This window comes from Lepisosteus oculatus, chromosome 11, assembly GCF_040954835.1.
Source record: "Lepisosteus oculatus isolate fLepOcu1 chromosome 11, fLepOcu1.hap2, whole genome shotgun sequence".
Lineage (NCBI taxonomy): Eukaryota > Metazoa > Chordata > Actinopteri > Semionotiformes > Lepisosteidae > Lepisosteus > Lepisosteus oculatus.
In genome coordinates this window covers 20,553,428-20,577,812 of record NC_090706.1, presented here as the reverse complement: position 1 = coordinate 20,577,812, position 24,385 = coordinate 20,553,428, and the positions used below count along the sequence as shown (strand labels likewise).

The 24,385-nt window shown below is 39.5% G+C and overlaps 1 protein-coding gene across 3 annotated transcripts in view; it reads right to left on the bottom strand.

Annotated features, from left to right (window-relative positions):
* Nucleotides 1-5,341: 5,341 nt before the first annotated feature.
* The window catches only part of dennd1c (DENN domain containing 1C), a 40,851-nt gene continuing 21,807 nt past the window's right edge, over nt 5,342-24,385 (bottom strand). For 2 of the 3 annotated variants that reach the window (XM_015349021.2, XM_015349022.2), the window contains 12 exons: nt 23,859-23,960; nt 20,652-20,777; nt 19,864-19,965; nt 19,087-19,177; nt 18,223-18,263; nt 15,708-15,779; nt 14,581-14,637; nt 14,246-14,380; nt 14,040-14,140; nt 12,711-12,921; nt 7,296-8,389; nt 5,342-7,155 (listed from right to left, as the gene is read on the bottom strand). In XM_015349021.2, the coding sequence (XP_015204507.2) occupies nt 7,086-7,155; nt 7,296-8,389; nt 12,711-12,921; nt 14,040-14,140; nt 14,246-14,380; nt 14,581-14,637; nt 15,708-15,779; nt 18,223-18,263; nt 19,087-19,177; nt 19,864-19,965; nt 20,652-20,777; nt 23,859-23,960 (2,202 nt within the window). In that variant the 3' untranslated portion in view covers nt 5,342-7,085. The remainder of the gene's footprint in view (nt 7,156-7,295; nt 8,390-12,710; nt 12,922-14,039; nt 14,141-14,245; nt 14,381-14,580; nt 14,638-15,707; nt 15,780-18,222; nt 18,264-19,086; nt 19,178-19,863; nt 19,966-20,651; nt 20,778-23,858; nt 23,961-24,385) is intronic. The other variant, XM_015349023.2, reaches the window with a different exon arrangement.

Below are 24,385 nucleotides of genomic sequence, written 5' to 3'. Positions count from 1 at the left end.
ACTATTGCCCCGTCGCATTCACCCCGGTCATTATGAAATGCTTCAAGAGACTAGTCATGTTATACATCAAGGCCTCTATCTCACCAACATTAGACCCACACCAGTATGCCTATCACAACAACAGATCCACTGAAGATGCCACTGCTGCTGCAGTACATCTGGCCCTGACCCATCTGGAGGATAAAGACTGTTACGTCAGAATGTTCGTAGACTTCAGTTCAGCATTCAATACCATCATCCCCCATTAATTGGTACACGAGTTGTCCTCACTGGGTCTGAACACTCCACTGTGCAACTGGATCCTGGAATTCCTGACCAACAGGCCCCAGGCTCTGAGGATCCATGGTAACACTTCCCACACCATCATTCTGAACACTGGTGCACTGCAAGGCTGTGTGCTTAGCCCACTGCTGTATTCCCTGCTGACCCATGACTGTGTTGCCGAATACAGCATCAATCATATCATCAAGTATGCTGATGACATCACGGTTGTGGGCCTCATCACTAACAGCAATGAATCAGCCGACAGGGATGATGTGGAGCTGCTTGCAGCCTGGTGTAAGGCCAACAATCTGTCTTTCAATGTCGACAAGACCAAGGAGATGATTGTCAACCTCAGAAGGACTCAGGCCGTCCACACTCCCCTGTGTATCAATGGTTCAGTGGTGGAGTTAGTGCACAGCTTCAAGCTTCTGGGGGACCTCTCTTGGACTCACAGTACATCACACTTAGTCAAAAAGGCACAACAACGTCTCCACGCCTTGAGGGGACTGAAAAGAGCCGCTCTTCCTCCCCACATCCTCACCAGTTTCTTAAGGTGCGCTATCGCGAGCACCCTGACATGCTGCATCACCATCTGGTATGGGAACTGCACTGTCTCTCACCAGGGAGCTCTGCAGCGTGTGGTGAAGACAGCCCAGTCCATCACCAGGACTTCACTGCCCACCACGCAGAGCATCAACAACAAACGGTGTGTCAGGTACTGCTGTACCATCACCACCATCTCACTGTCGTGTCATGTTATGACTATGACCTGCACTTGTCTCCCGCTCCCCCACCACCCCTGTATTCCAGATTGTTAATTTGCACATTACTTGTTACACTACTGTAAATACCCATTTATTTATTTACTCTTTACATTGTTTTATTTTTACTCATATACAAGTACCAATGCTACCTCAATAGCTGCTAATGATTCTCGGTCCTCCCTTGTGTGTTTTCTTTTGTGTTGTACTGTGACATTATGCTAATTGTTTCTAGTGTATTGTGGACCTTGTCAGTGTATTGTCAGTCCTTTGTAAATGTCTTATGTCCATGTAGTCTTCTGAGAATGAAGATGGCAGGGGCAGACATGATGACAGTTCTGACCTGAACTGCAATCTCCAGAAAGCTGTGGCTAGCCAACCTCAGGCACTTGAACAGTTGCTAAAAGTCAATTGGTGAGGTGATGCTTTAAAACTTGGAAGCTAAGCTAAGCTATGTTTTCCTGTGATGTGTTCATTGCTTGCTAGGGAAGGATGTGGTTCCCCCATGTTTCTGAATTGGATGAAGTGGTTAGAAAATGAACGGATGGAAGTTGAGTTTTAATTTTAAGAAGAGTACATTTTTTCTTTGCAGGTTTTTTCTGATATTTAACTTCTTCATTGTATTCATTGTGAACATTTAACAAAAAGGGACATCATTGGACAGCTGTATACTGTATATTATTTATGTTAAAATAGATATTATAGCTTCTTAGTCTTTATTTGTATCTAGATTTGATCTAATATTCAGTTGTTCAAATACTGTAAAATTGTAGTGTTGTGATCTTTTGTTTCAAACATAAAAACCTGTGAGACTCAAAATTTCCTTCATTTAAACTGTGACAAGACAGAAGTCATGTGTCACGCCCTCTGCAGCCAGAGGGCGCTCCTTCTCTGTCCTGTCCCTAGTTTCCAGTCTGCTGTCCTTCCTGTCCCTCTCTTTCCCTTGGGCTATATATTTCCGGGTCTTGCACTCTGTCCTCGCTCATCATTGACGTTTGGATGTCCTGAGACCTGCCTAGCACCAGGGCGCCCCACGTCCGCTCCCTGAGGGCATAGGTTTCTATACGGCATTCCTGAACTCTTTGCACTAATGAGCCCGGGCCTTTTTCCCGTCTCGCCGCTACGCATATGGGTCTTTTTCTGCTCTCCTGCTCCCCACGGTTAGTCCCTTTGGACGTCCGTGACAGAATGCTGAGCCACCTACTGACCCCGCGAGCGGCGCCTTTTTTTTGTCTTGCCGCAGTTTTTTTTTTCTTGTTCTCTGGGCTGTTTTTTTTTTCAGTTCCTCTATTCTAATCACTGGATATCACTCCGATCTTCCGTGCCTGTGAGCGGGTCCTGCACCTGGCTTTCCTCGGGTAGATCACTCCGATATCAGTGATTGAATGTTGAGCTGGCTTGCCTATTCTTATTACTGGATATCACTCCGAGCTTCTGTGTCTGGAGCAGGTTCTCTTGCCTGGCTCTTCCTGGTCTTGCTCTCTCCGATATCAGTGATAGAATGGTAAGCTTTCTGCCGTTCCTCCATGCCTTTCGCTGGATATCACTCCGGGCATCTGTGTCTGTGAGCGGACTTCGGTCTGGCTTTCCTCAGGTTGTCCATTCCGATATCAGCGTTAGGATGTGAACGTGCCCATTTGCCGTTCCTCCATTCTTTTCGCTGGATATCACTCCGGGCATCTGTGTCTGTGAGCGGACTTCGGTCTGGCTTTCCTCGGGTTGTCCACTCCGATATCAGCGTTAGAATGTGAACGTGCCATTTGCCCAGTCTGCGGTATTTTTCCCCGGGGTTTTTGTGGTTTTTTTTTTTGCCTTTTGTTTGGATTTTTTTCTTCCTGGTTTCCCCTCCTTTTTGGTCCCCCCTGCTCTCTGTGTCTCGGAACTTTGGTTCCTATCTGTTTTTGGATCCTTTTTTTGTGGTTTGTCTCCCTGGTCTTTCCCAGGTTTTTGTCTGTTGTGTTTGTGCTTGTGTACTTTTTTGTTTTAAGTCTCCGGAGCTCTACTCTACCCCCCCTTCCTCCACCCAATAAAGGTTTATACCCCGGAGGAAGGGGTAGCTCTCAGCCGTGGATTCCCGGAGGTTTCCTTTCAGTTAAATGAGGTTTTTCCTCCCCCCAGTGCTGTGCAGCTTATTTATTTGTTTGGGCGTCGGGAGCCGCCCATGAAGGGGGGGGTACTGTCACGCCCTCTGCAGCCAGAGGGCGCTCCTTCTCTGTCCTGTCCCTAGTTTCCGGTCTGCTGTCCTTCCTGTCCCTCTCTTTCCCTTGGGCTATATATTTCCGGGTCTTGCACTCTGTCCTCGCTCAGCATTGACATTTGGATGTCCTGAGACCCGCCTAGCACCAGGGCGCCCCACGTCCGCTCCCTGAGGGCATAGGTTTCTATACGGCATTCCTGAACTCTTTGCACTAATGAGCCTGGGCCTTTTTCCCGTCTCGCCACTACGCATATGGGTCTTTTTCTGCTCTCCTGCTCCCCACGGTTAGTCCCTTTGGACGTCCGTGACATCATGCTTGTCCACACATCTCATCATCTATGTAAAGCCAATGCAGTAACAAGTATTTGTGGATAGCACTACTTGAATTTTAATCTAAATTGAAGAACTTAAGGGTTACATTTGATCCAGGCCTGATGTTTGACTCGTATGTATAAAATATTGGGAAAAAATTTTTTTTCATCTCAGAAATATTGCTAGACTACGTTCTGTAGTTGAAAGCTGGGGAACTCATTCATTTTTTGTAGAATTATTGCACTACTCTACTTGCTGGGGTATCTAAATCCACACTGAACAAATTTCAGTATGTCCAGAATTCGGAATCTTCCCTGAACACTTTCAAATCCAGACTCAATACCTTCGTCCTTGAGAAATTTTAATTACTGTCTGTGTCTGCCTCTTGCATTCTCTACTGCATTCTAATTCCTTTTTTTTAATTGTGATAATTTTATCCTCCTTTTCTTCTAAAGTTTTTTCTTCTAACTGTAAAGCACTTAAATAAACTACTTTTAAAGGTGCTACTTAAAATATATGTTTTTATTATATAATGTGCTGAGCATACTGGTGCACTTTAGCTGTCGTTGCATCATCCAGGTGGGTGCTTCACATTTGTGGTGGAAAGGAGTCTCCATTGACTGTAAAGTGCTTTGAGTGGAGTGTCCATAAAAGTGCTGCAAGTGTAAGGGATTATTATTAATTATTATAAACACACACTGAATGAACTACATTATTTGAGGTAGCTTAAAACTAAATTCACAAGTGAAAATAAAAAGCTAATTAGCTGACAGTTACCATTGTAAGTGGAAAACCTCTCCATTCTCTGGTCAGACTAAACAAACAATCAGCAGTGAAAGTCAATAAATTATTAAAATAGTTGAATAAATTATTTTGGAGCCGTGGTGCCTCAGAAGGCAAGGGTGTCTAGCTCCTGACCAGAAGGTCCCGGGTGCAATCCCAGGTGGGGGCAAGTGATACAGTTTGCCCTGATTCCTTCCAGATGGCTCCCAGGTCCACTCAGCCTGCTTTTCAAATGTGTTAATCCTTCCAGAGGTAATAGGTGGTCCGGAGTTGTTTTGCTGACCACATCACCTCCACTTCCAGTGTTGGATGGTTGAGAAAAATGGTTGCCCTTGCTCCCAATTCCCCCATGGGCCTTAATGGCCTGAAAAGGGGACCTTAGCTACCTATAAATCATTTTAAAAGTTAATTTTTCAACTGTGTATTTTCAAAAGTGTATTTTGTGTGTGGCAAATTACAAATTTCAAAAGGTACAAAACCTGTTCATTATATACTGTATGTATTTTGCTTGTGTAGCACTTTAAACAGAAGTTAATGCAATTCAATTTTTATGTTTCAGTTAAAATTATTACCTCCACTGCATTTAAAATGTATGTATTTATACTGTTTTCAAGAATGAATTGTGCATGTGAAACTTAGACATGCAATTGTAAAAATACTTTTCATTAATTAAAAATTTAATTCCATAGTATGATATTTCTGAGAGAACATTTTTCAATTTTAATTCTCAAGCAAATCAAATGGTTACCAAATTAAATAGTTTCAGCCTGGCCACATGTGAAAGCTAAATAATAAAGCCAATGACAGACAATGATCCTTAACATACAATATGTTACCTAGTATGTACAAACTTTCTGCAGCATTTTTAGCTTTCAGCAGTTGTTAATAGAATAGGAGTAATGCAGTGACTTACAAATAAGGTACTACGACACAAGCATATAAAGTAATACTCCAAACTCTCACTTCCCAAAAGAATTACACAGTGAAACGTTTTACTTCTATACGAAATAGACTTACAGCAGTCTACAAAGCATCCTATTCACTTTAATACTTGGAAGTGAATTGTTTAGAATACCAAAAGCACAGGGAGCATTAAAGAATGTTTTAACGGAACATAAACATTTCAGTTTTACCAGTATTTCATTTTTAACATTACTTTGTTAGCTAAATGGACTTCAGCCATTGTTGACAAGGTAAACTTTCAGAAGTGATTTTACTCCACTCTTTTATGGACAGGAAGAGAATTTACTATTAACATGTTGCTATCCTTCCATCTATTTTCTAACCAGTTCTTCCAACTCATGGTCACGAGGGAACTGCAACCAGGGATGCAAGTCCATTGTGGGTCAGACACAGATACAAACACAGATATGTAAATATTCTCACCTAGGGCCAATTTTCCCAGATGCCAATTAACCTACCAGTATATCTTTGGACTGTGGGAGGAAACTGGAGCACCCAGAGGAAACCCATGCAAACACAGAGAGAACATACAAACCAGACATAGATGGTAACCCAGGTATGGAATGTCCCCAGTATTGTGAGCCAGCAATGCTAACCACTGTGCCACTGTGCTGCCCCTAGGTTGCCATGTTCTTATGTAAATGAAACACTCTCAAGAAGACATGGGATTAGGTGCAAAACTCTAAATGTTCACAGCTGGGTTAGGAAGGTTTTCTAAATCACTAATGCCATTTTTCTCACACGCCGAATTTTATTTTGGTACAAAGTAGTGGCTTCAATGATTACAGACTGTATTTGTGAGAAGTGATAATATGAATGTTTTCATTTAAATATGCTTTCAGATGTTTATAGGATTTGCAGAAATGCAGTTCTTACTGTGCAGCTTCTCTTTACAAAGGTAATATATTGTCTTTCAGTGTAAGATAGCTACTTTACAATATTAAACGTGACTTCATTGCACAAAAACATTCCACAAGCTTTTACAGTAGATCACAAACTTTCATGAATTTAGAAGTGCCTCTTATTTACGGGAGATTGTGCAACATTAATAGATCATAATGACAAGAGGAAGAAGAAAGAATATGTGCATTGCGCAGCAAAAATATATAACACATTATCTGACTAACAGAATTGACAATTGAGAAACAACTTAGAACATATACTGTAAATGATGAAGACCACCTAAGCTTAATTAGACTTTGAAGTCTACAGCATTAACTTAGCACATTGCATGATGCCTGGAAAACTACAAATCCAATGCTTTGTTAGGCATAAAGAGTATGGATAGCAAACTTGTTTGTCTTTCCATTGTCCTGGAATCAAGAACAAGAACAAAATAATGCTAAGTAACACATAAAAAACCCTCAAGGATTGGTGAAAGTATATTAAACATAACAGATAATTGGTGTGTTGTTTTCACTTAAAAGTGGTATAAAAAATGAACCAATAGCTAACTTGCCATACAATGACACCGGGCTCTAGTTGAATGATATATGGCTACCAGCAGTGAATTCTGCCAAAATGCACATCTGAAGGTTCATCAGATAATCAAAATATGCAAAATATGGTTCTTTTGTAATATATTAGAAGAAATTGTTCTGCTTACAGGATTACCATTTATCTTGTTACAGTACCTTCTTTTGAGCTTGGCTATTCCATAATATTTGTTGTTGCATTATTAGGCTCATTTTGTCAAACAAAATGCTCAGAGGTTGTTGGAAGAGAAGGCATTGACATTTATTTTCTTGTATGTGCTAAAGAACTATAGTCATCCAGCACCGTTATGTGAAGTAAAAGCAGTCATCCTAGTCCATGAACGTTGCAATTTTACACTCCACGTGCTTGGAATGTACAGGACACTGTAGAACATAATCACTGTAAAGAAAGATAACAGTATGTTATATTCAAATGAAAGAAAATTTGTTTATTTATGCCAATTATAAGTCACTTTTTTGTGGATGGCAAGAATGTTATTTAATTTCTTCATGAACTGAAAAACTGTTTATGCTTCAAACCTTTTCTTTAGCTCGGACACTTTTTTAACAGGTGGTAAGTCTTCTTCATTTGCAGGTGATGGTGTCTCAACACCATCTCGCTCTCCTGCGTCTTGTTTTGTGTCTTGGTTGATTGTTTTGATTGAAGTTACTAATATTCCATTCTGTGAGACATCTGTCACTGGTGCTGCATATATTTTACTTGGGATAGTTTCCGGGCTACGACAAAAATAACTAGCTGTTTTCAGACCAGGGATAGGTTTGGTTGAGATGATAGGTAGCTGAGCTTTCCCTTCAGTTACAGGTTTTGTAACTTTGGACTGAAAAAGTGCTACAGCTGACTGTACCCTGGGCAGTGAAGGTTTGTTTTCTCTTCTGTTTTCTTCATCTGAATCTGCTCTAGATGTTGAATTTGTCACAGTGATGTCTGGGCCACGATCTCTCAGACATTTGTCCTTCTTTTTCTCAAAGACCTCAGGAACTGACTGTGATGCCATTTCCTTTTCAGACACTTTTGTGCTTGTGGACACATCTAAATTGCTCACTTTCGTGGCTTCAGGAGGAGTATTTAATTCCCCATCATTCTGCTGGGTATCGGTTTCTGAGCAACCTCTAGAAACCTGTAAGCCACTTTGCTTTGAGGTATATTCTGATTCCTGGAGATTCCCAGATGTAGACTCCTCTTTTCTTATTTTTTCAAAGTCTTTGTCAATTTCAGATTTGTCTTTAATTTCATTACACAGCTCCCAGGGAATTCCAGAGGAAGGTGATTTATCTGCCACGGGAGAGGAGAGATTATCTTCATCTTTTAAGCATTTCTCTTCATCCATTAGGCCTCTGTCCCACATGCCACTGTTACGATTTGCAAGTTTTCCTTCAGACATCTGAGGTGACCCTGAAGTGCAGGGTACATTTAAAGAAGTAGGAGTGGGGAGATCCTTGTCAGATTTTGAAGCTTTATCAGTTGTCTCTTCCACTACAGGACTTTCCTCTGTACTCATCTCTCTGTTTTCCAAAGAAATCTCATCGGCTTCATCAAGTTCCCAGCTCAACTGACTCCCAGCCTGTGACGGAGAGTATACCAAGCTTTCATTGCTAGGGTTGACTGATTTCAGCTGAGGAACAAAGTAAAGAAAGTTATGATAAGTAACAAAGGAATGCACTCAAAAACACTACACATGCTAGTGCTTCTAATGTAGCGTGCTAAGCACAATTATGTGGCATTTAGTCTTGAAACGTACATTAAGTACATACATGAAACAAATAAAATTATGCGTTTTTAGAAAATAAAATGCTAAGTAATGATGGGAACTCATATCAATGTTGTCTATAAAGATGGTCGTACAATCCCCAAGCACATGCTAGATAAAGTCCTTGATCCACCCACCCACACTCTAGTGCATCTTGCGGAATTGGTTCTCACACTCAATGCCTTCTCATTTAATAACCTTTTTTATCAGCAGGTTAGTAGAGTTGCCATGAGCATCAGGATGGGACTTCGCAATGCCAGTATTTTTGTCGGCTGGGTAGAAGAATGCTTCTTTGCTTCCTAAACTGGCTAAGTCCCTGACCTCTACAAGCGATATATCGATGACTGCGTCAGTGCTGCTACATGCTCTAATGACCAGCTAGAGCACTTCCTGCATCAATTCTCTAACTCTCACCCATCCTTCAAATATACAGATAACATATCTTCCACCACCCTTTGTTCTAGACATAAATTTATCTTTTAACCATCCACAACTCTCATCCTCGGTCTATTACGAACCCATAGATTCACACAGCTATCTCCTTTACAGCTCTTTTCTTCCCACTCACACCAAAAACTCTCTCCCTTTTCCACAGTTCATCAGGCTACGTCGACTCTGCAGTGACGACATGGATTTCCAGAACCAAGCCCTCAAAATGTATCCTTTTCTGATCAACAGAGGATACCCCACCCATGTTATCGATAGGGCCCTCACCTGGGCCAAAAATAGTCCTCGGATCATCAACTCGACCAGGAACTCCCAGTCTCACAACCGCATTCCTTTGGTGCTTCCCTACCACTCTAACACACTTTCTATCAACCAGGACCATTATTAACAACTACTCCATTTTACAGGGCGATCCCTCTATCGGTAACCTTTTTTTCTAACCACCCAATCATCTCATACCGCCGACCACCCAATCTACATAAACTTCTGGTTCACAGCTCCCTTGACCGCACTCGGCAATCATCCCCACCAGGCACCTTCCCCTGCAACAGAACTCACTGCATCACTTGCAAATACATAACTAACAATACGCTCATTCAGGGCCCCTCAGGTCAATTCCGGATCACCCAGACGACATCTTATTCCTCCAGCAACCACATTTACTGTATCTCCTGCATAAAATGCTCAGCTATCTATGTTGGGGAAATCGGAAGGAGACTAGAAGACTGCTTCAGAGAACATGTAAGGACTGTGAAGATGAAAGATTTCTTCTAGCCCATGGTTTCTCATTTCACCTCAGACAGCCATGATCACACTGATCTCCCTGTCTCTGTTCTCAAAGAAGGGTTTCTCAACTCCCATAGCAGAAAAACAACAGAAACAAAACTGAAACTAGGTTCACACCATCCCCTTTCTCTCAATGACCGACTTATTTTCATGTAATCTTTTCTATTCTCATGCAGGATTTGACATCTTTCTTCACCCTTCCCCACTTTGCACTTCCTGAGTGGCCTCTCTGCCTTTCTGCCCCTCCTGCCTCCTCCCCTCTCCCAGCTTTTGTTCTTCTGTGCTATTTAATCTTTGCTGTCTGCCCTGTCTTTCTTACACCTGAAGAAGGCTTCACAACCGAAATGTTGTGTTTTCTCCTTTCAGCATGGAATAAACCTATTACTTGTTCCTTTGCAGACTACGCAGACTATACATAACAATAATAATAATTAGCTGTTGCGGTGACTTAATCCAAGCAGTGGAAATAATTATTTATAATAGAGAAGTAAGTAATTATTATCCAGTACTTACTCCCTTTGAGATTCATTAACACAACATTGGTTGGATTGTGCACAATATTTGGTATGGATGGCCATCATCATGGTTGTTCATCATCACCATCACTGCTATTACCATCATTACATTAACATTGGTGTATGATCTAATTTTTGTTCAATGTAAAGTTGCTATCCATTTATTATTTCTTACTCACTTATAATGATAATTTTTGCACTGTACCCAGAAACATGTAAATTCTTCAATATATATTTTCATTTTACATTACAGTTTTCCTTATGGTTCATGATACATTTCAGCCCCTTCACAGCTGTCTACATGCAACTATGTATAGCGTTAAAGCCACATAGCATCACAGTGAAGAATGCCAGGCCACCTCTTCTGGAATAACTAGATTATATCTAGTGTAGAAAAGTGTCATGTCACCCCATGTAACTGATAAAGTTTCTGGATTAGAATTGTGGTGCAATTATATATATATTTTATGGAATGCTGCAGTTTTTAAAAAACATTTTACAGTATACAGTAAGTGTTGGTAATTTTATATTGTATTAGAGTGTCCTTGCCCAGTATCAATCGAAGGCCTCTGGATGGAGGGGAAGACAAAAGAAGTAATTATTGTCCGGCTCAATGTCTTAAGGACCGAGGATTGTGAAAGGCTATTGCTGTAGGTGCTGCTGATGGGAATTTCAAAGACGAAGAGCAGGATAATTAATAACAAGTTTGGAAGAGAGAGAACACTTATAAAAGGGACACTTGATCTAAGTGGGAGGAATGGACAGCTCTATAAACTATTCAATCTGACTGCAAGTGTTTGGCCCTCTCTCCTACCCATACTGTACCTTGCCTGGCTTTAACTCCATTGGGTTGAGATGGGTCATAGAACATGTGGCCCAGTATACCGTGGATCTGGACTAGAGGGTTCAGTAGCAATGGGGCACAACTAAAAGATGCCAATGCAGAATTTTCTCTTGTAATGTTTTCTTCATGCAAAGAGTTAACTAAATTATTGTTAATTGAATGGAATGTGAATGTTCACATGTTTTGTTAATATGATTCCCTAAAGAGAGGGAGAGGTAAATGAATGTCAGTAAAACCAGAGTTATTCACACAAGATAAGCAAAACACATATGTGCTGGGTAAATATGTATAGCCAAAGCTCAAAGTAGAGATTTCATTTAGGCTTTTGTTCTTGGGGTTATCTTTCATTTGTTTTTGTTAAAATCCAGTTAATGGAGCCAGGCAGATCCCGTGCCATTGCATTAGTATGGGTCTGGACCAGTTTTACTCTAAAAGGTGCCTACAGCTACTCTCTCTGAAATGAATAAGCTAGTTCTATATTTGTTTCAGTGTGGAGAGAATTTCATATTATTGATGTGATAAAAAACAAAATCAAACAAGATTTATTGACCTTATACAGAATTTTATAAGAGGTTTACTGAAAGAACTACATGTTACAATCCCTGCCTCCTGGCAACGGAAGAGGCAGAAGAAGGCGCAGCCTTACTTCATCAGTCTACCTATCAGTTAACTTATTCACCACCACACCCCCGTCTCATCTTGTACTTAAATACCAGTCTTTTCCTACCTCCTCGCTCAGTATTGGTTTTCCTTTCGAGCTTCCTAGTTGCACTACACCTTCTTCCGCTTTGTGTCTTTCTTGGTTTTCTGATTACGGTTTTTCCCCCTTTGACTACGGTTTTTCGGATCACGGCTTGGCTTCGGTACTCACTCCTTGTTTTGGATCTCTGGCCTCCCCTGGACTCTCGGATTTCTCTATCGTCTACGGTTTCGGATCACGGTCTGGCTTAGGTAACTCTTTCCCTGTTTGGATCTCTGGCTTCCCCTGGACTCTCGGCTAATTTCTTCAACTACTGTTTTCTTTGGATCACAGCTAGGCTTTATCAGCTCCTGCAAGTGGGTTCATTAACTGGTTTTGGTTTCTCTTACCGAATCCCTAACACTACATTTCTAAAGTAGCTGCATTGTTACATAATAAAAACAGCCATTTCAGTTTTAAAATTCTTCATCACCGTCACCATTTAAATAGCCTATGACAAACAGATGATATCTGTCAAGGACACCAGACAGATGATCACATACTGAATGAGCCACTGTATCGTATATAGTGTACCTGGGCTTTATAGCCTGATGGGAATATCTGAGAAATTAACAGTGTTACTTTAGGGATTTTGCTGTGCATTACATACAGTATGTAGGTATGATTTCACAGTGTGAAGATATACTTGGGGAGCAGTATGGCAGTGTGGCCATGAGTTTAAGAAGCTGACTGTGTTATAATAGAAAGGATTCTATTCTATGAATAGTTTTTACCTAGAATCTTTTTTTCACATGTAAAAATTTGTTCATGAAAAATTGAGCAAAGTTGTGTATATATATATTTAATTTCAGAGCAGTGAGAAACCTGTGTATTGTCATAGTTAAACTTCCATACCTTTGTGATGTAGTCCCCATTATCGGCACTGAAGACATCTAGGCTGCGAGTTCCGTAAAGTAATCCTCGTTCATGGGATGACTGTGAACTCAGTGTGTCAAAAATTTCTCCTAGAAGATCCATTTCTTCTGAGACAGTGAAGAATTGCTCATCCGGATCTTCCAGATTAGTTTGTTCGTTGCCAGCTCCCATTCCTTCCCCATCAGCTGACCTGAAAGTCAGAAAAGAAGCTTTAATTACATTACCTCCATCATAATACTGTTTGGAGTACAACGATGAACCTAGAGAGTTTTGCAAAAAAATCCTATGCAGATGAAACCAAAATAATCCTTTAGCAAAGTGATGGAAGAGATGAAAGTGTGGAGAAAAAAAATGCAGATTTCCAAGGAATACAACCACATCTGTGAAACATGGTCTGGCAGAAGTTGAACGAATTCTTTAGTTTACTTGAACATTTTGTCTGCTAACGTAGAAGAAAATACTTCCATTCTAATAAGTCAATGTTTCACCATGCACCATGCAGGCAATAGAAACAAGACATTCATCAGGGTGAAAACAGTGGCAAATTTAGGACTGGCTAAATCAACCTCCAGATTTAAATGAAATTGACTATACTGTCCCAAAAGATTTCCCAAAAGATTTGGAGGGCACTGCTAAAGTTGTTATTTAACATCTGGTAATTTCAAGATAATGTGCAATAACACAAATTGTTATATGTTAAATGTGTTCAATTATTTCTATTTAAGGGAAAACATTAAACCCAAAGTGTTCCTGGGATTATATAGCAATATGGTTAGTTCTTTAGATAAAATCTCAAAATGGGAGAGTTAAACTCCATTCATTACAATGTGTTGTAATTGGAATGCTCAAAACAGATTTGCATGAACTTAAATTGTCACAGTAAGGCACTATTTATGATCTTAAAGTGCATGATGTGCATGATTAGTGTGAACATTAACTTCTGCACAGAAAGACTCCAGATTAAATGACTGAACTGAAATGTGAAATCTAATTTAAGAGTGACAGTCTAAAATGCACATACTGTATTATACCTGTAAAACATTTCTTTAATGAGATTCTTAGTGAAAGCACTTACAGATTTCAACCAGCAGAGGTCCCAAAGCACATCTGTAGGCGTTTGCTCAGTGAGTTGCACAAACAAAATGCACAGATAGAAAACTCAGGAATGATAAATTAACATGCTGTGGGGAATAGATTGCAGTTATTTATAAGATTTTTGCATTCTTTGAACACACTTTTTAGTGTTTTTAGTAATAATACTAGAAACACGTTTGGTTGAATTTAGAAGTTCAAGATTTTGGGTCATACCCAGAATCCTCATCCCAGCCCAGGGCCCAAGCACTATTCCTGTCTTCTGCCTTTTCCTCTAGTGGACTTGTAAATCTTCGGGGTGGACGTCTTGGTCGAGACTAAAAAATAAATCAGAATATTAGAAAAGAAACACAGTATATAACTACAATAGAAATGTGTCAGATAAACTGAGGCTGACAGTTTTACTTTGTGTAACAGCTAACCTTGCCAAAGTGCTGTGTGATAGGTAGGCGGCTCTGCAGGCAGTCAGACTGTATCCTTCTTTGGAACTGGGGTCCTCCTCCCTTATCGGCACGCAAGGAACCCCCACGCTGTAACCACCGCTCATCTCCAGAGTCCTGAGAAGCAGGATAAAAAAACAAATCAGTAACAATAACCGGTTTGTATTGCGCAGATCAAAATATATGCACAAAATTACAAATGAGTGTCCTGCCACTGCACTAATGAATTGTTTGTTCAAACCTTTATTATTTCATCCCAGAGCTCTAGAAGTTATAAAGGCTTGTAAAGACACATTAATCAATTGATATATTCTTACCTTGTTTGTTAGACGGTTTTTCATCTCCTTCAATCCTGATTTGGCATGGCCCTTGGCCTGGAAAATATGTGTGAAATAAATTTTGCAGGACTAGGAGTCATCACCTTTGTTTCTGCTTTTTTATCTCTATAAACAAATTTATTTTCTATAGACAATAACAAGCACTGTAATCTATTACTGTTCCTCAGGTTGCACAAGTAGGTTTTGAATATTCTCAGGCAGCTTATAACAGTTCTGCGGTATAAATTATTTTTTTTCTTAAACACAATAAAATTCAAAACAGTATAAAATAATCTTCTCCCTTTTTAAAAAAACAGCATTTTTCATACAGAGGCAAAACATCTAGTACTGGTATTTACTCCTGGTCTGGGATGGTGGCTTTGGGATCTCATTCCACCTTGAAGACCTTAATGACTTAAATCAAATCATTTGTTCACACCATTTGTCTATACTGTCAGAATATTTCCAGATCTTTCCTTATTCACTTACAAAGATTATAAATTGCCTAGAAAACCTAGTGAACTGCAGGATTTACAGTACAGGAACTACTGTGAATATCAATATCAATGTCATTAACACATTTAGTAGTTTTAAATGTTTCAAAGTATGTGAGTATACGGAGTTCAAGTATTTAGATCACCTCAAAATTCAAAAGTTTGATTCGGTCCATACTATTTTTCTCAACTGGATATTAGGAAGGGAGACACCCTGGAGATTGAGTTGGTCACTTTAGAACTGGAGTCCCCTATCTGTTCCAGAGAGGAGATGGGAACCAGCAGAGACCGAACTGCTTGTTTCCCAAGTAACTTAAGTGTGTGAGTATCCTCCCCCTTTGCGGGGCCTTAAAGTGTGAGCAGATAAGCATTTGTTCCTCCCGTCTCTAAAAAGTTCAACCTGTACTTCAGTTCTCAACTAGTTTATACTTATACTCCATATACTGTACATTATTAAGGTAAAGCTGGTTGTGTCCAGGTCAAGCATGGGTGTGTTTGAGTTTTAAAAAAAAACTCATGGCACAGTACATTGTTGATATATAGCATTAGTCCTTGAATGCCTTGCATTATTGATTGGCATGTGCTGCTAACTTACAATACAACCATCTATACTCTTGCACATTCAGTACTTACACATTTATACATGTTCAGCATGGCAGGATTAGCCCTGGACTTCACTGTAAGGATCAATGCACCACCTCCTTTCTATTGGAAAATGAGAAACATACAAAATGTAAAAGCTGCAGATGTTGTCAAACCTCTTTCATAAACCTCTTGTTATACAAGATTATATATTCTTTTAGTTAACTTTAATGGATAAAGCCCTGAATCCAAAAGGTAAAAATTAAGAAGTTTGAAACCAAAGTCAACCAAAGTTTGGTTGAACCCAAAGTTTGAAACCATCTAAAGTCATGTCATATCTTTCACAGTTCTGTATTTGCTCCTTCCCAAAACCTTGCTTGCAGCATGTGAGAATCTGTTTCTAGTCAACAATGCTGGGTATGTGTCCCTTTCTGAAGATTTTCTGTATGGAACAAAGGTCTTTACTTAAATATGTGATATAAAGGAGCAAACTGAAACTGCTCAAACCATTTTTTTGCTAACCATGAGTTTTAAAAAACATTGTTCAGTTATCTGACTGGCTGATAGGTACCTCTTCAAGTATATACCCACAGCAGTTTAACATGAACTTTTGATAAGTTCACTTAAGTAAAATGTAAAGTCAGACCACAGATTCAAACTATCTCTTCAACCAGCCCCAACATAAACAGCCCACTGAAGCAGAGGATTAACTCTCTAAGCCAAAAGGCCGGCCTCCAGCTGTCCGGGAGTCCTTAGATTTCTGTAACACCTACTCTGCATCCTACCTTCTTTCTTGCAATGTAATTATCACTCTGCTTTCCTTGTTTATTTTATCCCCTATCCTTCATTCCTTGTCATTGTCTCTTTCAGTTTCAACCCACCAAAATCTAATCGCTGGCATGGTTTTCTTTCTTTTCTCTATAACAGCTGGAGTATCTGCCCATTCTTTATATTATTTTTGTTTAAAAATGATTTGGCCATTTCTGTATTTCATACTCATCCATTTTGAAATTGCAAATCACCTTATACATTAGCTGACCACTACAACCCCTGCACCACACACGGGAACACGGGACCTAGAAACACAGCCCTACAACATGACCAGCTGTTAATGGATATGTTGCAAGTTCCATTGGAGGGTTAGAGGAATGGTGTAATAATAATAATAATAATAATAATAATAATAATAATAATAATAATAATTGCTTACACTTATATAGTGCTTTTCTGGACATTCCACTCAAAGCTCTTTACAAGTAATGGGGACTCCCCTCCACCACCACCAATGTGCAGCATCCACCTGGATGATGCGACGGCAGCCATAGTGCGCCAGAACGCTCACCACACATCAGCTATCAGTGGGGAGGAGAGCAGAGTGATGTAGCCAATTCATAGAGGGGGATTATTAGGAGGCCATGATTGGTAAAGGGCAATGGGAAATTTGGCCAGGACGCCGGGGTTACACCCCTACTCTTTTCGAGAAACGCCCTGGGATTTTTAATGACCACAGAGAGTCAAGACCTCGGTTTTACATCTCATCCGAAGGACGGCGCCTGTTTTTACAGTATAGAGTCCCCGTCACTATACTGGGGCATTAGTGAGGGCCCCCTGCTGGCCCCACTAACACCTCTTCCAGCAGCAACCTTAGTTTTTCCCAGGAGGTCTCCCATCAGGCTCACACCTGCTTAGCATCAGTGGGTATCTCTTGATAACTGCATTGGAATATTTCAAACACTTGTAGGTCCTATGAGTCATTATTACATGACAAACCATGAATGTTTTGATCACTCCATAGTGTTCAGCCAGTTGTGTACTACCATTTGTAGAATTGAGGTCAAAGTCTGCTAATCAAATAGTCCAGACTGAAACTGCTGGTGTATACTGTATGTTATATGTACTGTTATCATACAGTGCTCTGATCAAGTGCCTTTATAAGCTTAGCTACAGAGGGACCCTGAATATGTATTTTCTGTGTTAATTATCATGCTGTATTTTGTCTCACAATATACAGTACATGCCTATTAAATACATAATGATAAAATCACAAGCTTAGTGGCAGGTAATTCAGCATCATTGAGTATTCTGATCATGGACAGTTCCTTTTAAGACCCAAACTTTTTAGATCATTCAGTATTTCCTTTGCCAGTACTATATGCAGAAGTATGATAGAGTATAATATGTACGAGAATGATTTGCCATCTTCTCAGCTTGCAAAAACATCAAACATCAGAAATCAGGACATCACAGGAATATCACCAGTTATGTCATTCTTTATTTTATTTTTAACTTTTCCCTACTTTACAATTTCAGTGATTTTCAGAGCTCAAACGATTAAAATTATTAAAAGGCATGGTTAAATTAATTGATTACTATCAATTTGGAATGTTAAAATATGTCCTAAGATATCTAAATTGATAAGAAATTTCAAACCAAATGACATCTCAACCATCTGTCTAGTCAAAAGTGATCTAGAGATAAAACTATGGATCAAAACTGAAGAACGCAATCCACTTTGACTTCTGAACTATTTATCCAATAAAATATATACAGCATATTTAAATTATACCTTTAAGTTGCCCACAAGTTGCTGATATGATTTTGATCCTCCTAGAAGCAAAAAGATCAATGTTATTACAATTTTAAGTAAATACAACAGATTTTATATGAGCACAATCCAGTTTCTTCTGTTAGTGTCACTTCTGCTCTCTATTGCTTTGTCTAATTAACAAGGTCTATAATAACATGAATATCTGTAGTGGTATAGCAGTCAGAATCCCTTCAAACCAAAAACAACAGTATAAGTAAAGGGAAATGCTTTGTGTCATAAATTCTGTCGTAAAACTTCTGTTGTTTTTTCCTTCAGAATGATAGGATGCCAAAGTTGTTCTATAATTATAAAGTTATGCACTGCTGTCATCAAAATAAACATTCCAGTCTGGCAGTAAACTAAAAGTATTTACAATTCAACAATTGTCGGAACTCTATGAGCTTTCTGAAGGATTTAAATTATACTCTGCTGTTTCACAAATTATTTATAACTTGGTTAAATATGAGCAAAACAGGCTGATACGGGAATTTGAAAATAATTAAATATCATTAAGCAAAGAATACATATTCATATCATTAAGTAAAGAATACATAAAACAATAAAATAACTCATTAATGTGATAAAATAAGAAACAAATATAAAATAAGATATTTGCAAGATATTTAAGGAGTTGGTAATAAGATTTGGCCATGATGAAAGGATATATTTTAATTATTAAGGAACAGGTAAAGGTTTGTTCCATGCTGAAAAGAGAAGAAAAGAAAAACAGCATTGTTTTTTTCTTCTCTTTTCAGCATAGAATAAACCTTTACTTGTTCCTTTACAACCTACTCATGCTGACACAGCTACCTATTTGAACTATTTTAATTATTAGTTTCATACCTGCAGACACCCCACAGTGGCTAATTTCTTCCTCAAAAACATCTGCAAATTGCTTCCCACTGTTTAACTTTTCAAGACGGTTATCGATGAACTAGGCAAGATATGAGAAAAAGCAACATTGTCTGCTTAATTCTATTTTTTGGAAAAGAGAAAATACAAATTAAGAACAACGTCACATTTCTCTAATAGTTCTGAATCTCCTCCCTCTTTTTTGTCATTTTTATTAAACATGTTTTGTTTGTTCATACTTAAAACACTAAACAAAAACCTAATAGAGTTCACTTACACACACAAGGGGGGGTCAAATTAAACATCAATATTAATCATATTTTGAGAAGGAGCAGGTTACAACCTGATCTCATCATATTTCAAGAACTAATCAAGTTTGGCTCTGGTCAGTATTGAGCTAGGAGAATTTGCAGATTAAATGATGCCCTGATATTGGTAGCTGCCTTTTTCAAAAATTGTAAGTAATATAACTCTGGTCTCTTGTGTAAATTCTACTCTGAAATTGGCCTTCCTAAAATTTCAAGTGCTAAATCTATTTCTCATTTGTATTCTTGGGAGGTGAAGACTGTATAATTGCAATAAATAATGTAATATAAATAATAGCAGTAATCTATTAGCAGTGAATCAGTGACATTAAACTATTGCTAAAAATAAATTATTGAAGCCTGGAAGGACTTCTGAGAATTGTTATTCAACTATTGAGATACCTAGGTGGAACTTCAAGTAGTGAATGCACTTTATGTGCATGTTTAAAATGGATAAGCATACCTGCTTGAAGAATTGTAGGTGGACTGCGTTTTCTAGAAATTGCATCATGGTGTTAGATTTGTGGTTCAGAAAGGATTCCTCGGAAAATGTAATTTGGTTGTCCTAGAAAACAAAGATTGAAGATATAGTCAAAAAACAACATGGAGCTCCTGAATTTCTCACCTCACAGTTTAAGAGAGTTCCTCTCTTTAATGAGAAACCTGAACACATCAGATCTGATATCGGAACTTTTCTCCCAGTAATAAAATATATAAGGAATAACATAATGTGTTAAAAAGTATGGGAGCTCCTGAACGGCCTAACATATAGACAGTTAATCAGAACACAGAGTGAACTGACCCAGATGGTGCCATTTGATGGTGCCATTTTGCAACCGGTTGATGTCATTATCTGATGCATTTGTCCAAACTGGATGTGCTTAAGTTGGACATGGTCAAGCTTTTGGCATGGCAATCTGTGATCTGCTGGACATTTACAAACTTACAGTGATGTCAGATAGGAAAACTTCTCCAGACGGCAGTAACTGTCATGTAATGCACTGTGTAACTCACAAATGTCTCTTCCAGGTGTGTCAGAGGAGTGTACACTGTATCTAACTGTTGTGAGGTCACTGTTCTTATGTGTGGTACTGGGCAACTATTTGCCATTCAAAACATGTTGAAAACATTTACAGATTTTAAATTTCTGTATAATAATTCAAATAAACAAAATACATCAAACAAAAAATCAATAATGAACTAGAACTTGATGCCCTGATCTGTGGCTTGAGGACAGGGGACCATACTTACCAACTCACAGACAAGTGCATCCCGGTAGCCCCCGAAGAGCAGTGCTTGTGCTCTCAGAAATGCTCGCGCCACGCCATCCCCAGTAGCGGCAGACTGTTTCTTTAGTTTCATCTTCAAAAGTGACACCTGAGACAGATAATGTCATAGATGAATCTAATGTGCTCTAGAAATATCTCCACTTACAGTATGACATTTTGAGCTGTTTGTGGGTTTCCACAGCTCCTGTTTCTAACTTCAACCTGTCATTTTTCAGTTATCACGTGCTTCAGTGATCACTAACCTTTCCTTGACATGCCTTTAAAACAGTGCAAAACAATGTGTGTGGCATGCTTTACCAAAAAGCAAGATGACCTCTGGTGCCACTTGTTCTGCCTGCAGGCTTTTATTTCTGTGTTTTTGTTCACTGTCATTTCCTTTATTTTTATTACATCAGCAGCACAGATTCTGCTAAACGCAGGGCTTTAAACTTCTATGCATGTTGAAGTCTCTATTTCAACCATGAAAAACAGCCTGATGTGTTGTGGAAAAAAAAACTGTTACAGGACTAGTAACTTGAAGCAAATTATGATAAACTGTTAAAAATATCTTTAATACAGAAAATATCTTTTTTTTTTACTTTGAAAAATTGAAATTGCATTCAAATAATGATTAAAAAAGTCAAAATTATTCCTGACTTTCAAAATATTTCAAGTCTTCAGGTAATGTTTACAAGTGCACATCGTTTAAAGAGATTAGGATCTATCTCCCTCTGTGGCTTTAGGCTTTACATAGTCACTATATTTAAATTTGAGCTGAGATGTCTGTTATACACCAGGTCTGTTTGGGGAATATTTTGAAAAGCTTTCTGAGTTATATAAGTGCATCAATGTCAAAAATAGTTTTATCCATTTGTCTTTTTTCAATAGCTGCTTAGTCACAGTCACAGTGAGCCAGAGCCTAATCACAAAATATCTTGTCCATTACAGATTAGAAACCTTAATGTGCAGAAACGTATTATTTTAGGAAACTTGGTAAAGAAACAATAAAATTGTTCATTTCCTAATTACAGTATACTATTAAGCACAGTATGCCATTCCAGGATTGTAAATGCACAAAATCAATTCTGAGAAACCCCCCAGAAATTTTGACAGGACTATTGAGACACAGAAAGAGACACAGAAAGAGCTGAAAGTGAGAGTTAGGGAGAGCAAGGTGGCTTATGGGAGGAAAATGGAGGACAGGCTGAGGGAGAGCAATGTGAGAGAAGTGTGGAGTGGCATGAGGAAGATCTCTGGATACAAGTTGTCCGGCGGCCAACAGGGTGAGGGAGGCCTGGAGAGGGCCAATGAGCTGAATCTTTTCTTGAACAGATTCGATACAGGGTCCACTGTCCATTCACCTCACAGGCCTTCACCCCAGACACCCTCTTCATGTCCTCAGTCACCCCATCATGAGATCCCTCCTACTCCATCTTCCCCTGCCCTTCACGGCCTATCCATCACAGCTGACCAGGTCAGAAGGGAGTTGAGGAGACTCCATGCAGGGAAGGCAGCGGGTCCTGATGGTGTTAGCTCCAGGGAGCTAAAGATCTGCACGGACCAACTGGGTTCAGTGCTGCAGTATATCTTCAACCTCAGCCTGAGATTAGAAAAGGTTCCGATGCTCTGGAAGACATCTTGCCTGGTGCCAGGACCCCAAAAGGGGCACCCTAAAGTCTTGAATGACTACAGACCAGTGGCACTTACATCACACCTAATGAAAACTCTGGAGCACCTCAGAACCCTGGTGAGTACAGCACTGGACCCCCTGCAGTTCGCCTACTTGTCACACTTGGGAGTGGAGGATGCAGTCATCTATCTGCTACACAGAGCTAACTCTCACCTGGAGAAGACGGGGAGCATTGTGAGAGTTATGTTCTTTGACTTCTCCAGTGCCTTTAACACCATCCATCCACCTTTACTGAGAGATAAGCTAAGGGCGGCGCAGGTGGACACTCCCCTGGTGTCTTGGATTATAGACTATCTGACCTGCAAGCCACAGTATGTACGGCTACAGAGCTGTGTGTCCGAACAGGTTGTTAGCAGTACTGGGGCTCCACAGGGGACTGTCCTTGCTCCATTCCTGTTCACCTTTTATACCTCTGACTTCAGGTACAACTCTGAGACATGTCATCTGTAGAAGTTTTCGGATGACTCTGCAATTGTGGGGTGTATTTGAGAGGGGAGGGAGGAGGAATATAGGAGATTGATTACCAACTTTGTGGACTGGTGTCATCTTAACCATCTCCAGCTTAACACCAACAAGACCAAAGAAATGATTTTGGACTTTCGAAGGAATAAGTCTCCGCTGAACCCTGTTTCCATCCAGGGTGAGGACATAGAGGGCGTACATTCCTATAAGTACTTAGGGGTACACCTGGATGATAAGCTGGAGTGGTCTGGTAACACTGACGCCCTGTACTAGAAAGGCCAGAGCCAACTCTATTTTCTTAGGAGGTTCAGGTCCTTTGGTGTGTGTGGAACACTGCTACACAGTTTTTATGAAACAGTGGTGGCAGCAGCCATCTTCTACGCTGTTGTGTGCTGGGGCAGCAGCATCATGACAGAAGATGCAAATACGCTCAATAAACTTATCAAGAAGGCTGGCTCTGTGTTGGGGATGAGCCTTGACCCCATGGAGGTGGTGGCTGAGAGGAGAGCTGACCAAGCTCACAGCCATCATGAACAACATCTCTCATCCGCTTCATGGGACTGTTACTGGGCAGCGGAGCACTTTTAGCAACAGACTGCTCCAGCTACGGTGTTCAAGGGAACGTTTCCGCAGGTCTTTTCTCCCAGCGGCAGTCAGGGTGTATAACGCTGCCCTAGGCTAGGACTGTTAGCCCTTCATTTGCTCATCTATGGACAGCATCTTTGGTCCATTGTACTTTTTGGACAATCAGTCTGTATTAACCTATGTGCATTTTGCACATATTTTATTGTTTTTACAGTGACTATGATCATCACATTTTGCACAAACCTATGTATTTATTTTTTATTTATTTATTTTTAGTTATTTTGTTGTCTTTTGTTTTATAACTATTCTGATCTCTATTTTTGCTTGTCTTGGGCTGGACTGCTGTAACACATCAATTTCCCTATGGGATTAATAAAGTTTTATCTATCTATCTATTGATATATGTTCTAGTTGTCCAAGCCACATGTTTCTCTAACATTTGAAACCACATACCACATCTGAAGGAATCTTCTTTAAATCTTCGAATGGTGATTCCATAGTGTTTGTGTCAACATTCAGAATGATGACATCTTCTAAAGCCCGACTCTTAACTCTCTGTGGGTGAAAGAAGACAAAGGGTTGTACAGTTTTTGAGAAAAGTCAGGTCTTTTCAATAGTAATAGAATGGAAACCATAGAAGAGTAAAAACCATCTAAAATAGATGGAAGCTCTTTTGAAGCTTGAATTTCAATACCAAACATTGCAAACTGGTTTGAGCTCTTAATTGTGACAGGAATTCCTATTTCTAGAGCAGTAATTTGATAGTGTGCTTTTAATTTTGCTAACAACAAAAGAAAGCCATGTTTTTTATAGTATTTACTAAGATATCTTTTAGACCTTTCCTCTGGTGTTTCTGTTTTACCACACAACCTATTTCTGTAGCCCTGCATGAATATCTGTCTGCTTCTCCTTTAAAAAAGGAAATTCCAAAGTTGCTTTGTAAATGATGCAGATGTCCTTCATTTTTGCATTTTAAAGAC